The 13,997-nt window shown below is 48.2% G+C and overlaps 1 protein-coding gene across 5 annotated transcripts in view; it reads right to left on the minus strand.

Annotated features, from left to right (window-relative positions):
- Positions 1-1,106: 1,106 nt before the first annotated feature.
- The window catches only part of LOC134949433 (zinc finger protein 724-like), a 73,844-nt gene continuing 60,953 nt past the window's right edge, over positions 1,107-13,997 (minus strand). For all 5 annotated transcript variants that reach the window (XR_010183161.1, XR_010183160.1, XR_010183159.1 and 2 more), the window contains one exon: positions 1,107-2,305. Coding sequence is in view for 2 of the 5 variants with exons in the window: in XM_063938000.1 (XP_063794070.1) it covers positions 1,309-2,079 (771 nt within the window). In the remaining 3 variants the exon portion in view is untranslated. The remainder of the gene's footprint in view (positions 2,306-13,997) is intronic.

The raw sequence follows: 13,997 nt of genomic DNA on the forward strand, positions 1-13,997 counted from the left end.
CCCACTGAAACGTCCTCGCATGGAACCTGCCGAAGGGGATAGCCTCGTAGGTCGCCACCATTTTTCCCAGTACTCGAGTGCATTGATGGACCGACACTCTTTTCGGTTTTAACAGGTCTCTGACCATGTTCTGGAGTTCCTGGGCTTTTTCCATTGGGAGAAAAACCCTCTTTAGTTCCGTGTCCAGAATCATGCCTAAGAAAGATAGCTGAGTCGTTGGAATCAACTGTGACTTTGGTAGATTTAGAATCCAGCCATGCTGAGCGACACGCTCTTCTGCAATTGATCTCTCGATCTCGCTTTTATCAGGAGATCGTCCAAGTATGGGATAATTGTGACTCCCTGTCTGCGCAGGAGCACCATTATTTCCGCCATAACTTTGGTAAAAATCCTCGGGGCCGTGGAAAGCCCAAACGGCAACATCTGAAACTGGTAATGACAGTCCTGTACATCGAATCTCAGGTACGCCCATGTCTCCTGCGGAGCCCGTCTATACCCCATGGTCCTTACGGAGTCCCCAGCATCCTCTAGGACGTAAGAGAAAAGGATTTACCGGTAGGTTATCAAAATCCTATTTTTTGGATTTCTTCATACTTTACGATCCACGTGTACTACGATTGGAACGGTAACCTGTACCGAGCGCTGCGAGGCACCTTGCCCGAAGCATGGCGAGCCATGAGAGGGGACACGGTGCACTAATTGGGGTTCCCCGTCACTTTACGCAAAAAACGACACCAAAGACACGTCAACCTTTTTACCTGTCAACCTAGTACATGTCGACCTAACGCCCATGTCAACCTAGTGCCAATGTCAACCTTCAGTGGTCGAGCTAATGACTGTCGACCTAAGTTGGGTCGACCCAACGACCCATACCCCCGGCGTCTGTATTTCCACTGACGGTAAAACCTGGCCGGATCCCACCCAGACACTGCTGTAATCTCAAAGGTGTTACTGATTTGCCAACCTCTTCACTCAGATATATAAAAAGACTATATGTGCATTGTATCATCCCAAAGAACTCTTCTTTCACACTGATACGTCATTATTCACCCGGACGCTTAAATAGGATAAAATATAAATAAATAAAAAAGTGCTGAATACATGCAAATCACGCATCTTATGGTTTGTAATTGAGTGAGTTACATTAAAAGTATAAATAATTTGTTTCTTTACATCTGACGTCTCTTAATATTTTCTTTTACAGTTTGCGATTGATGAGAATTATTTATTTGATTAAAAACAATTTAAAAAAAAAATATTCAGCAGATCGGCAGATGTTCAAGGCATGGATTGGCAGCACTTTCCACCTCACCAGTCGTCTGAGTCATCCGTCGTGTCGGAACATTCCTGTTTGGCTTGAAGCTTTTCCCTCCTATGAACTTTGTAGTGTGTATCCAGGATAAACTTCCTGTTAAATCTTTTCCCACATATCTCACATTCATAGGGCTTTTCTCCGGTGTGGATTCTCAAGTGCCTGTTGAGGCTCGTTTTCCGGGTGAAGCTTTTCGGACACTCCGGGCACTTGTGTGGCTTATCGCCGATGTGAATCTGTTGATGCCTCTTCAAGCACGAAGAGAACGAAAAACTTGAGTTACACTCAGGGCAAATGTAGGGCTTCACCCCTGTGTGAGTTCTCTGGTGGCTCGTAAGGTGCGACAAGGTCGTAAAACCTTTTGGGCACTCCGAACACTTATAAGGTTTCTCCCCGGTGTGCATTCTGTGGTGTACGACAAGGTCCTGTTTGTCACGGAATTCTTTATCACACTCACCACACTTGTATTCTTTCTTTTGGGAGTGTTTGATTATGTGTTTCCTCAAATGCCAAATAAACCTGAAGGTCTTATCACACAATAAGCAAGCATAGCGGTTCTCTCCATTCTCACCTTGAACCACCTTCTCTCCATTCTCACCTTGAACTACCTTCTCTCCATTTTCACCTTGAGCCTCCTCTTCTTCACCCCAAGTCTCCGGTTCAGGATAATCTGTGTCATCCTCCTTTTGGCAAAACGTGTTACTGTTCTTACTGTGAACACTTTTTTCTTTATTTATAGTCTTACCTACGTCAATATCTGATTCCATCGCACAGGTTAATAATCTCTGATAAATGGCAAATCACTCTCTAAATTCTATGCGGAGTCCACACTTGCAATTTCTACTCAACGATTCATAAAACAAATACTGAAATTCTCTATGAAGTGATGATACAAGTATTTCCAGGAAAGCTTCCTTCTTCAGGTCTCTATGCATCTGAATTATTATAAAGGTTCAACAAAAAGGAGTTCGGCTCTTTTTTTCTGTTTCATACCTAAAATAAAAAAATAATAATGAAAAAAAATTTTTTTTTATAAAGATGTGACGTAAAATGAAAAAAAAAAAAACACAATATATAATTAAATTCAAATGCACATTATAGGCTGAATATGTCACTAGGTGTTAAATTTACTAAAGCTTCTAAAACAGAGAATTGTTTATGTTACCTATAGCAACCAATCAGATTCTATCATTTCCCTATGGCCTTTTACAAAATGATAGACAGCATCACCAATAAACATCATGTCTATACTTTTTTTTCTCTCATACGTCATAGAGGATGCTGGGGTCCACTTCAGTACCATAGGGTATAGACTATTCCGCAGGAGCCATGGCACTTTAAGACTTTTTCAGAGTGTGAACTGGCTCCTCCCTCTATGCCCCTCCTCCAGACCTCAGTTTAGAAAATGTGCCCAGGCAGACTGGTCGCACTCTAGTGGAGCTCTACCGAGTTTCACTAAAAAGACTTTATGTTAGGTTTTTTAATTTTCAGGCAGACTGCTGGCAACAGTCTCCCTGCTACGTGGGACTTAGGGGAAGAAGTAGGAACCAACTTCCTGAATAGTTTCATGGCACTGCTTCTTGCTGACAGGACACCATTAGCTCCTGAAGGGTACTGAACACTAGCTGCGGCTATGCGCTCACTCCCACAGCACACTGTCACCCCCCTAACAGAGCCAGAAGTCAGAAGACAGGCGAGTGTATTACCGAAGAGGATCTCAGGCCATCGTGACGGCAAAAAGGTACCGCGCAGCGGGCGGGAACGCTGCGCGAACATGCTTCCCATAACATAGGCACAGCAGGGCGCGGGGGGGGGGGGGGGGGCACCCTGGCCAGCATGAAAACCTACTCTATCTGGCAAAAAGGTAGCATATTGGGCCGTGGCACAATCATACACCCCCGCCAGTGTAAATATTACCTCATGTTTGCTGAGGAAAAACGCGCCATTGCAGAGGGCGGGGTTTCTTTCTCAGGCAGCCAGCACATTGTTCAGCGCCATTTTCTTCCAGCAAAAAGCAAGGGAAGAAACGCTGATCCTTCTCTCAACGTATGATTTTAGTATCAGAGTGCAAAAAAGGGGGATAAAGTGTATATTGTGGTATTATTGTTTATTATTTATTTATTAACAGTTTCTTATATAGCGCAGCATATTCCGTTGCGCTTTACAATTAGAACAGTAATAGAACAAAACTGGGTAAAAACAGACAGACAGAGGTAGGAAGGCCCTGCTCGCAAGCTTACAATCTATAGATAACCTATTATTGACTATTTATAGAGAGAGAGATAAAAAAAAGTCTGTGTACAAAGTACACAACAGAGGGATTTTTATTTTATTTTTTAAGCGCTGAGTTGTGGACTGGCAATGCCTTTTCTGTGTCCTTCTGACAGATTTTACTGTGGGTCTGTCCCCTATAAGCCCCGGAGTGTCTGTGGTGTGATTGTACACGTGTGTGACATGTCTGAGGGGGTGGTCTTCAGTATGCCGGCGGTCGGGCTCCCGGCGACCAGCATACCGGTGCCGGGAGCCCGACAGCCGGCATACCGACACTTATTCTCCCTCGTGGGGGTCCACGACCCCCCTGGAGGGAGAATAAAATAGTGTGGCACGCATAGCGCGCCACCGTGCCCGTAGCGTGGCGAGCGCAGCGAGCCCGCAAGGGGCTCATTTGCGCTCGCCACACTGTCGGTAAGCCGGCGGTCGGGCTCCCGGCGCCGGTATGCTGGTCGCCGGGAGCCCGACCGCCGGCATATCGCAGTGAACCCGTCTGAGGCAGGGAGCTCTTCCTCTGTGGGAGCCATGTTAGGGACACAGAGTTGTAATGTGACACCAAGAGCCTGACTGGGTGAAAGATTTACGTGATCGTGTAAATCATATCAGTAAGAGAGTGGATAAGTCTGAGTCTCATGCAGAAAACTGAAAATAATCTGTTGAAGATGTGCTTTTTAATAGTTCTGCCTTTCATCCACAGGGGACCCCTCTGGGTCACAAACATTTGCACAAGTAGTATGAACTGATACCAACACGGACGCTGTATCCTGTGTCGACACAGAGGAATAGGTCCCAAGTTAGCGAAAACATTCAAAACATGTTTTTAGCTATAAAGGAGGCATTAGAAGTTACGGGGCCCCCTCCTTTACCACAGGAGCAGGCTTATTTTAGTAAAGAAGTAATGTAACTTTCCCTCCACCCCATGAGCTAAACAGTCTCTTGGAGGGAGTCTGGTTTAACCCGAAAATAAATTTCAGATTCCCAAAAGAAGTCAGGCAGCTTAGCTTTTTCCATGCAGAGGACAGGAAAAGGTCGGAGTCACCCCCCATTTTAGACAGTGCCCTGTCACGGTTAAAAGGCGTTTCTCCCTGCGCCTGGGACGGCTTCACTTAAGGAGCCGGCAGATCGCAAACTGGAGACTACGTTGTAATCTATTGATGTGGCCAATGGGACACTACTCAGGCCTACCATTGCCTGTGCGTGGGTGCTATTGAAAACTGGTCAGAAAACTAATCATCAGACATTGACACAATAGATAGAGACAACATACTCCTAAACGTTAGGTCCTATCAAAGACGCTGCTGCGTACATGCTAGAAACCATGAAAGATATTGGTCTCTTGGGATCAACAGCCGCTACCTTGGCAATCTCAGCACGGAGGGCGTGGTGGTTTTGCCAATGGAATGCTGACGCAGATTCCAAAAGGAATATGGAGGCTCTCCCGTATAAAGGCGAGTCCTTATTTGGAGATGGGCTGGCTTACCGCAGGTAAGTCGACATTTTTACCTATTGCTCCTGCGTCGGCAAAAAAGAAATCACTCTCAGATGCAGTCATTTCGGCCCAAAAATTACAAAAAAGGGTAAAGGTTCCCCTTTCTTTGTGGGTAAAGGAAGGGGAAAAGGAAATAAAGTCCATAGCGCAGGCATTCCCAACCACAGTCCTCAAGGCACACCAACAGTGCAGGTTTTAGAGATATCCAGGCCGCAGCACAGATGGTTAAATCAAAATAACTGAGCTACTAATTAAGTCACCTGTGCTGAAGCCTGGATATCACTAAAACCTGCACTGTTGGTGTGCCTTGAGGACTGTGGTTGGGAATGCCTGCCATAGCGTCTCCAGGATCACAGGAGCAGAAATCAACCACTGCTTCTGCAAAATCTTCAGCATGACGCTGGGACTCCCTTGCAGGAGTCCGCTCAGGTGGGGGCACGTCTGAAACTCTTCAGTCAGTTCTGGGTTCAATCTGGCCTAGACCCGTGGGTCATACAAATAGAGTCCCACGGGTACAAACTGGAGTTTCAAGACATTTCCCCAGGCCGTATTTTCAAATCGACCTTACCAGCTTCTTTCCCAGACAGGGAAGTGGTGGCAGCAGCAATACAAAAATTGTGTCAGGATCAAGTTTTTGTCCTGGTTCTCTTGTTACAACAAGGAGAAGGGTTTTATTGCAACCCTATTCGTGGTTCCAAAGCCGGACGGCTCAGTCATACCAATTCTTAACCTGTATACTCTGAATCTCTACCTGCAAAGGTTCTAGTTCAAGATGGAATCTCTGAGGACAGTGGTTTCCAGTCTGGAGGAGGGGGACTTCATGGTGTCAGTAGACATAAGAAATGCCTACTTACACGTTCCCATTTATCCTCCACATCAAGCTTATCTGAGATTGGCAATACAGAATTGTCATTACCAATTTCAGACGTTGCCGTTAGGACCTTCCACGGCACCGAGGGTACATGGCACTCTCACTGACAGTACTTCAACATCACGGTTGGATCATAAGTTTTCCAAAGTTACAATTGGAACCGATGACAAGATTGTCCTTTCTGGGGATGATACTGGACACAGAAGTACAGAGGGTATTTCTTCCAGTAGAAAAGAGAATGGTCAAACAAATTCTGAAACCAACAAGAGTGTCGATTCATCAATGCATTCGAGTGTTGGGGAAGATGGTAGCGGCCTACGAGGCCATACAGCTTGGCCGATTCCATGCCAGAGTATTTCAGTGGGACCTATTGGACAAGTGGTCCGGATCCCATCTACACATGCATCAGAGGATAATTCTGTCATCCAAAGCCAGAATTTCGCTCCTGTGGTGGCTACACAGTTCTCATCTCCTAGAGGGACGCAGGTTCAGGATTCAAGACTGGACCCTGGTGACCACGGATGCAAGTCTCCGAGGCTGGGGAGCAGTCACACAGGGGGGGGGGAACTTCTAAGGAAGATGGTCAAGTCAAGAAACTTGTCTTCACATAAACGTTCTGGAGTTGAGAGCCATTTACAACGGCCTTCTACAAGCGGTGCATCTTCTTCAAGATCAACCCGTACAGATCCAGTCGGACAATGTAACAGCAGTCGCGTACATAAACCATCAGGGTGGAACGAAAAGCAGAGCGGCAATGACAGGTGTCAAAGAACTTCCTCTGGGCAGAAAGACATGCAAGAGCTCTGTCGGCAATTTTCATTCCGGGAATGGACAACTGGGAAGCAGACTTCCTCAGCAGACACGATCTCCATCCAGGAGAATGGGTCCTCCACTAAGAAGTCTTTGCAGAGGTGGCAGGTCTTAGGGGAGTTCCTCAAGTAGACATGATGGCATCTCGTCTCAACAAGAAGCTTCAGAGATATTGTTCCAGGTCGAGAGGCCCTCAAGCAATAGCAGTGGATGCACTAGTGACCCAGTGGGTGTTTTGGTCGGTATATGTCTTCCCTCCACTTCCACTCATTCCGAAAGCTCTCAAGCTCATAAGAAGAACAGGCGTTCGAGCGATCCTCATTGTCCCAGACTGGCCAAGGAGGGCTTGGTATCCAGATCTTCAGGAGTTGCTCATAGAAGATTCTCGGACTCTTCCTCTTCGCGAGGACCTGCTCCAGCAGGGTCCGTGCATGTATCAAGACTTACCGTGGCTACGTTTGACGGCATGGCTGTTGAGCGCCGGATCCTAGCCCGAAATGGTATTCCCAAAGAAGTCATTCCCACTCTTATTCAGGCCAGGTAAGGAGTAACGTCTAAACATTACCACCGTATTTGGAGAAAATATGCGTCTTGGTGTGAATCCAAGAAGGCTCCAACAGAAGAGTTTAAGTTAGGACGTTTTCTCCATTTTCTCCAGACGGGTGTGGATGCGGGCCTACGATTGGGTTCAATCAAGGTCCAGATTTCAGCCTTGTCTGTTTTCTTTCAGAAACAATTGACTCCCTTCCAGAAGTTCAGATATCGTGAAAATAAGAATTTACTCACCGGTAATTCTATTTCTCGTAGTCCGTAGTGGATGCTGGGAACTACGTAAGGACCATGGGGAATAGCGGCTCCGCAGGAGACTGGGCACATCTAAGAAAGATTTAGGACTACCTGGTGTGCACTGGCTCCTCCCTCTATGCCCCTCCTCCAGACCTCAGTTAGGAAACTGTGCCCGGAAGAGCTGACACAATAAGGAAAGAATTTGGAATCCCGGGTAAGACTCATACCAGCCAAACCAATCACACCGTACAACTCGTGATACTATACACAGTTAACAGTATGAACAACAACTGAGCCTCTCAACAGATGGCTCCCAACAATAACCCTTTAGTTAAGCCATAACTATATACAAGTATTGCAGACAATCCGCACTTGGGATGGGCGCCCAGCATCCACTACGGACTACGAGAAATAGAATTACCGGTGAGTAAATTCTTATTTTCTCTGACGTCCTAGTGGATGCTGGGAACTCCGTAAGGACCATGGGGATTATACCAAAGCTCCCAAACGGGCGGGAGAGTGCGGATGACTCTGCAGCACCGAATGAGCAAACTCAAGGTCCTCCTCAGCCAGGGTATCAAACTTGTAGAATTTTGCAAATGTGTTTTAACCCGACCAAGTAGCAGCTCGGCAAATTGTAAAGCCGAGACCCCTCGGGCAGCCGCCCAAAAAGAGCCCACCTTCCTCGTGGAATGGGCTTTTACAGATTTAGGATGCGGCAGTCCAGCCGCAGAATGTGCAAGTTGAATCGTGGAGCAGATCCAGCGAGCAATAGTCTGCTTTGAAGCAGGAGCACCCAGCTTGTTGGGTGCATACAGGATAAATAGCGAGTCAGTCTTCCTGACTCTAGCCGTCCTGGAAACATAGATTTTCAGGGCCCTGACCACGTCCAGCAACTTGGAATCCTCCAAGTCCCTAGTAGCCGCAGGCACCACAATAGGTTGGTTCAAATGAAAGGCTGATACCACCTTAGGAAGAAATTGGGGACGAGTCCTCAATTCCGCCCTATCCATATGGAAAATCAGATAAGGGCTTTTACATGACAAAGCCGCCAATTCTGACACACGCCTGGCCGAAGCCAAGGCCAACAGCATGACCACTTTCCACGTGAGATATTTTAGCTCCACGGTTTTAAGTGGCTCAAACCAATGCGACTTTAGGAAATCCAACACCACGTTGAGATCCCAAGGTGCCACAGGAGGCACAAAAGGGGGCTGAATATGTAGCACTCCTTTAAGAAAAGTCTGAACTTCAGGCAGTGAAGCCAGTTCTTTTTGGAAGAAAATTGACAGAGCGGAAATCTGGACCTTAATGGTACCCAATTTGAGGCCCATAGTCACCCCTGACTGTAGGAAGTGCAGAAATCGACCCAGCTGAAATTCCTCCGTTGGGGCCTTCCTGGCCTCACACCAAGCAACATATTTCCGCCATATGCAGTGATAATGTTTTGCGGTCATATCCTTCCTAACTTTAATCAGCGTAGGAATGACTTCCTCCAGAATGCCCTTTTCCTTTAGGATCCGATGTTCAACCGCCACACCGTCAAACGCAGCCGCGGTAAGTCTTGGAACAGACAGGGCCCCTGCTGCAGCAGGTCCTGTCTGAGCGGCAGAGGCCATGGGTCCTCTGAGATAATTTCTTGAAGTTCTGGGTACCAAGCTCTTCTTGGCCAATCCGGAACAATGAGTATAGTTCTTACTCTTCTCCTTCTTATTATCCTCAGTACCTTGGGTATGAGAGGAAGAGGAGGGAATACATAAACCGACTGGTACACCCACGGTGTCACTAGAGCGTCCACAGCTATCGCCTGAGGGTCCCTTGACCTGGCGCAATATCTTTTTAGCTTTTTGTTGAGGCGGGACGCCATCATGTCCACCTGTGGCCCTTCCCAACGGTTTACAATCATTTTGAAGACTTCTTGATGAAGCCCCACTCTCCCGGGTGGAGGTCGTGTCTGCTGAGGAAGTCTGCTTCCTAGTTGTCCACTTCCGGAATGAACACTGCTGACAGTGCTAACACGTGATTTTTCGCCCATCGGAGAATCCTTGTGGCTTCTGCCATCGCCATCCTGCTTCTTGTGCTGCCCTGTCGGTTTACATGGGCGACCGCCGTGATGTTGTCTGACTGGATCAGCACCGGCTGGTTTTGAAGCAGGGGTCTTGCATGACTTAGGGCATTGTAAATGGCCCTTAGTTCCAGAATATTTATGTGTAGGGAAGTCTCCTGGCTTGACCATAGTCCTTGGAAGTTTCTTCCCTGTGTGACTGCCCCCCAGCCTCGAAGGCTGGCATCCGTGGTCACCAGGACCCAGTCCTGTATGCCATATCTGCGGCCCTCTAGAAGATGAGCACTCTGCAGCCACCACAGCAGAGACACCCTGGTCCTTGGAGACAGGGTTATCAGCTGATGCATCTGAAGATGCGATCCGGACCACTTGTCCAACAGATCCCACTGAAAGATTCTTGCATGGAACCTGCTGAATGGAATTGCTTCGTAGGAAGCTACCATCTTTCCCAGGACTCGCGTGCAGTGATGCACCGACACCTGTTTCGGTTTTAGGAGGTCTCTGACTAGAGATGACAGCTCCTTGGCTTTCTCCTCCGGGAGAAACACTTTTTTCTGGTCTGTGTCCAGAACCATCCCCAGGAACAGTAGACGTGTCGTAGGAACCAGCTGTGACTTTGGAATATTCAGAATCCAACCGTGCTGTTGTAGCACCTCCCGAGATAGTGCTACCGCGACCAACAACTGCTCCCTGGACCTCGCCTTTATAAGGAGATCGTCCAAGTACGGGATAATTAAAACTCCCTTTTTTCGAAGGAGTATCATCATTTCGGCCATTACCTTGGTAAATACCCTCGGTGCCGTGGACAGACCAAACGGCAACGTCTGGAATTGGTAATGACAGTCCTGTACCACAAATCTGAGGTACTCCTGGTGAGGAGGGTAAATGGGGACATGCAGGTAAGCATCCTTGATGTCCAGTGATACCATGTAATCCCCTTCGTCCAGGCTTGAAATAACCGTCCTGAGCGATTCCATCTTGAACTTGAACCTACTTATATAAGTGTTCAAGGATTTCAAATTTAAAATGGGTCTCACCGAACCGTCCGGTTTCGGTACCACAAACATTGTGGAATAGTAACCCCGTCCTTGTTGAAGGAGGGGTACCTTGACTATCACCTGCTGAGAATACAGCTTGTGAATTGTCTCCAGCACTGCCTCCCTGTCTGAGGGAGTTGTTGGCAAGGCAGATTTGAGGAAACGGCGAGGGGGAGACATCTCGAATTCCAGCTTGTACCCCTGAGATACCACTTGTAGAATCCAGGGATCCACCCGTGAGCGAGCCCACTGATCGCTGAAGTTCTTGAGACGGGCCCCCACCGCACCTGGCTCCGCCTGTGGAGCCCCAGCGTCATGCGGTAGACTTGGAGGAAGCGGGGGAGGACTTTTGTTCCTGGGAACTGACTGTATGTTGCAGCTTTTTCCCTCTGCCTCTGGGCAGAAAGGACGCGCCTCTAACCCGCTTGCCTTTCTGGGGCCGAAAGGACTGTACCTGATAATACGGTGCTTTCTTTGGCTGTGAGGGAACATGGGGTAAAAATGTTGACTTCCCAGCTGTTGCTGTGGAAACTAGGTCAGAGAGACCATCCCCAAACAACTCCTCACCTTTGTAAGGCAAAACTTCCATGTGCCTTTTAGAATCTGCATCCCCTGTCCACTGCCGAGTCCATAATCCTCTCCTGGCAGAAATGGACATTGCATTTATTCTAGATGCCAGCCGGCAAATATCCCTCTGTGCATCTCTCATGTATAAGACTGTGTCTTTAATATGCTCTATGGTTAGCAATATAGTGTCCCTGTCTAGGGTATCAATATTTTCCGACCGGGAATCTGACCACGCAGCTGCAGCACTGCACATCCATGCTGAAGCAATAGCTGCTCTCAGTATAATGCCTGAGTGTGTATATACAGACTTCAGGATAGCCTCCTGCTTCCTATCAGCAGGCTCCTTTAGGGCGGCCGTGTCCGGAGACGGTAGTGCCACCTTCTTTGACAGACGTGTGAGCACTTTATCCACCCTAGGGGATGTCTCCCAACGTAACCTGTCCTCTGGCGGGAAAGGGTACGCCATTAGTAACTTTTTAGAAATTACCAGTTTCTTATCGGGGGAAGCCCACGCTTCTTCACACACTTCATTTAATTCATCAGATGGGGGAAAAACCACTGGTAGTTTTTTCTCCCCAAACATAATACCCTTTTTTGTGGTACCTGGGGTAATATCAGAAATGTGCAACACATTTTTCATTGCCGTAATCATGTAACGGGTGGCTCTATTGGAATGTACACTAGTCTCATCGTCATCGACACTGGAGTCAGTATCCGTGTCGACATCTGTGTCTGCCATCTGAGGTAGCGGGCGTTTTAGAGCCCCTGATGGCTTTTGAGACGCCTGGGCAGGCACGAGCTGAGAAGCCGGCTGTCCCACATCTGCTATGTCGTCAAACCTTTTATGTAAGAAGTTGACACTGTCACGTAATTCCTTCCACATGTTCATCCATTCAGGTGTCGGCCCCGCAGGGGGTGACATCACATTTATCGGCACCTGCTCCGCCTCCACATAAGCCTCCTCATCAAACATGTCGACACAGCCGTACCGACACACCACACACACACAGGGAATGCTCTGACTGAGGACAGGACCCCACAAAGTCCTTTGGGGAGACAGAGAGAGAGTATGCCAGCACACACCAGAGCGCTATATAATGCAGGGATTCACACTACACACAGTGATTTTTCCCCTATAGCTGCTATAAATACAGTTTGCGCCTAAATTTAGTGCCCCCCCCCCCTCTCTTTTTTACCCTATTGAGCCTGGAAACTGCAGGGGAGAGCCTGGGGAGCGTCCTTCCAGCGGAGGTGTGAGAGGAAATGGCGCCAGTGTGCTGAGGGAGATAGCCCCGCCCCCTTCTCGGCGGACTTCTCCCGCTTTTTTAAGGATATTTTTGGCAGGGGATTTTACACATATATAGTCCTACTGACTATATTATGTGTTTTTTTGCCAATATAAGGTAATCTTATTGCAGCCCAGGGCGTTCCCCCCCAGCGCCCTGCACCCATCAGTGACCGGAGTGTGTGGTGTGCATGGGGAGCAATGGCGCACAGCTGCAGTGCTGTGCGCTAACTTAATGAAGACCGAAGTCTTCAGCCGCCGATTTTCAGGACGTTCTTCTTGCTTCTGGCTCTGCAAGGGGGACGGCGGCGCGGCTCCGGGACCGGACGACCGAGGCTGGGCCTGTGTTCGATCCCTCTGGAGCTAATGGTGTCCAGTAGCCTAGAAGCCCAAGCTAGCTGCAAGCAGGTAGGTTCGCTTCTCTCCCCTAAGTCCCTCGTAGCAGTGAGTCTGTTGCCAGCAGATCTCACTGAAAATAAAAAAACCTAAATATATACTTTCTTTTCTAAGAGCTCAGGAGAGCCCCTAGTGTGCAACCAGCTCGGCCGGGCACAGAATTCTAACTGGGGTCTGGAGGAGGGGCATAGAGGGAGGAGCCAGTGCACACCAGGTAGTCCTAAATCTTTCTTAGATGTGCCCAGTCTCCTGCGGAGCCGCTATTCCCCATGGTCCTTACGGAGTTCCCAGCATCCACTAGGACGTCAGAGAAAGGGGTTTTGCACATCCAACCTCCTTTTGTGCCTCCTACAGCACCGTGGGATCTTAATGCGATGTTGCAGTTCCTTAAATCGGACTGGTTTGAACCTCTCCAAGAGGTCAAGTTAAGGTTTCTTACTTGGAAAGTGGTCCGTTGTTGGCCTTGGCATCCGCAAGGCGGGTGTCTGAGTTAGGGGCCTTGTCTCACAAATGCCCTTATTTGATCTATATGGAGATAGGGCTGAACTAAGAACTTGTCAGCAATTTCTTCCAAAGGTGGTTTATTCTTTCCATGTGAACCAACCTATTTTGGTGCCAGTAGCTACTGACACTTCCGCTGTTTCGAAGACTCTGGATGTGGTCAGAGCTTTGAGAATTTATGTCAAGAGAACAGCTCGGATAAGGAAAACAGAGGCTCTGTTTGTCCTGTATGTTCCCTACAAGGTTGGGTGCCCTGCTTCTAAGCAGACGATTGCGTGCTGGATCAGATGTACGATTCAGCATACTCATTCCACGGCAGGATTGCCGGTACCGAATTCGGTGAATGCCCATTCTACTAGAATGGTGGGCGCCTCCTGGGCGGCTGCCCGGGGAGTCTCGGCTTTGCAGCTGTCGAGCTGCTACTTGGTCAGGGGCAAACACATTTGCAAAGTTTTACAAGTTTGACACCTTGGCCGCTGATGACCTAAAGTTTGGTCAATCGGTTCTGCAGGAACATCCGCACTCTCCCGCCCGTACTGGAGCTTTGGTATAAACCCATGGTACTGAAGTGGACCTCAGCATCCTCTAGGACGTATGAGAAAACAGG

The sequence above is a fragment of the Pseudophryne corroboree genome, chromosome 8, assembly GCF_028390025.1.
Source record: "Pseudophryne corroboree isolate aPseCor3 chromosome 8, aPseCor3.hap2, whole genome shotgun sequence".
NCBI lineage: Eukaryota > Metazoa > Chordata > Amphibia > Anura > Myobatrachidae > Pseudophryne > Pseudophryne corroboree.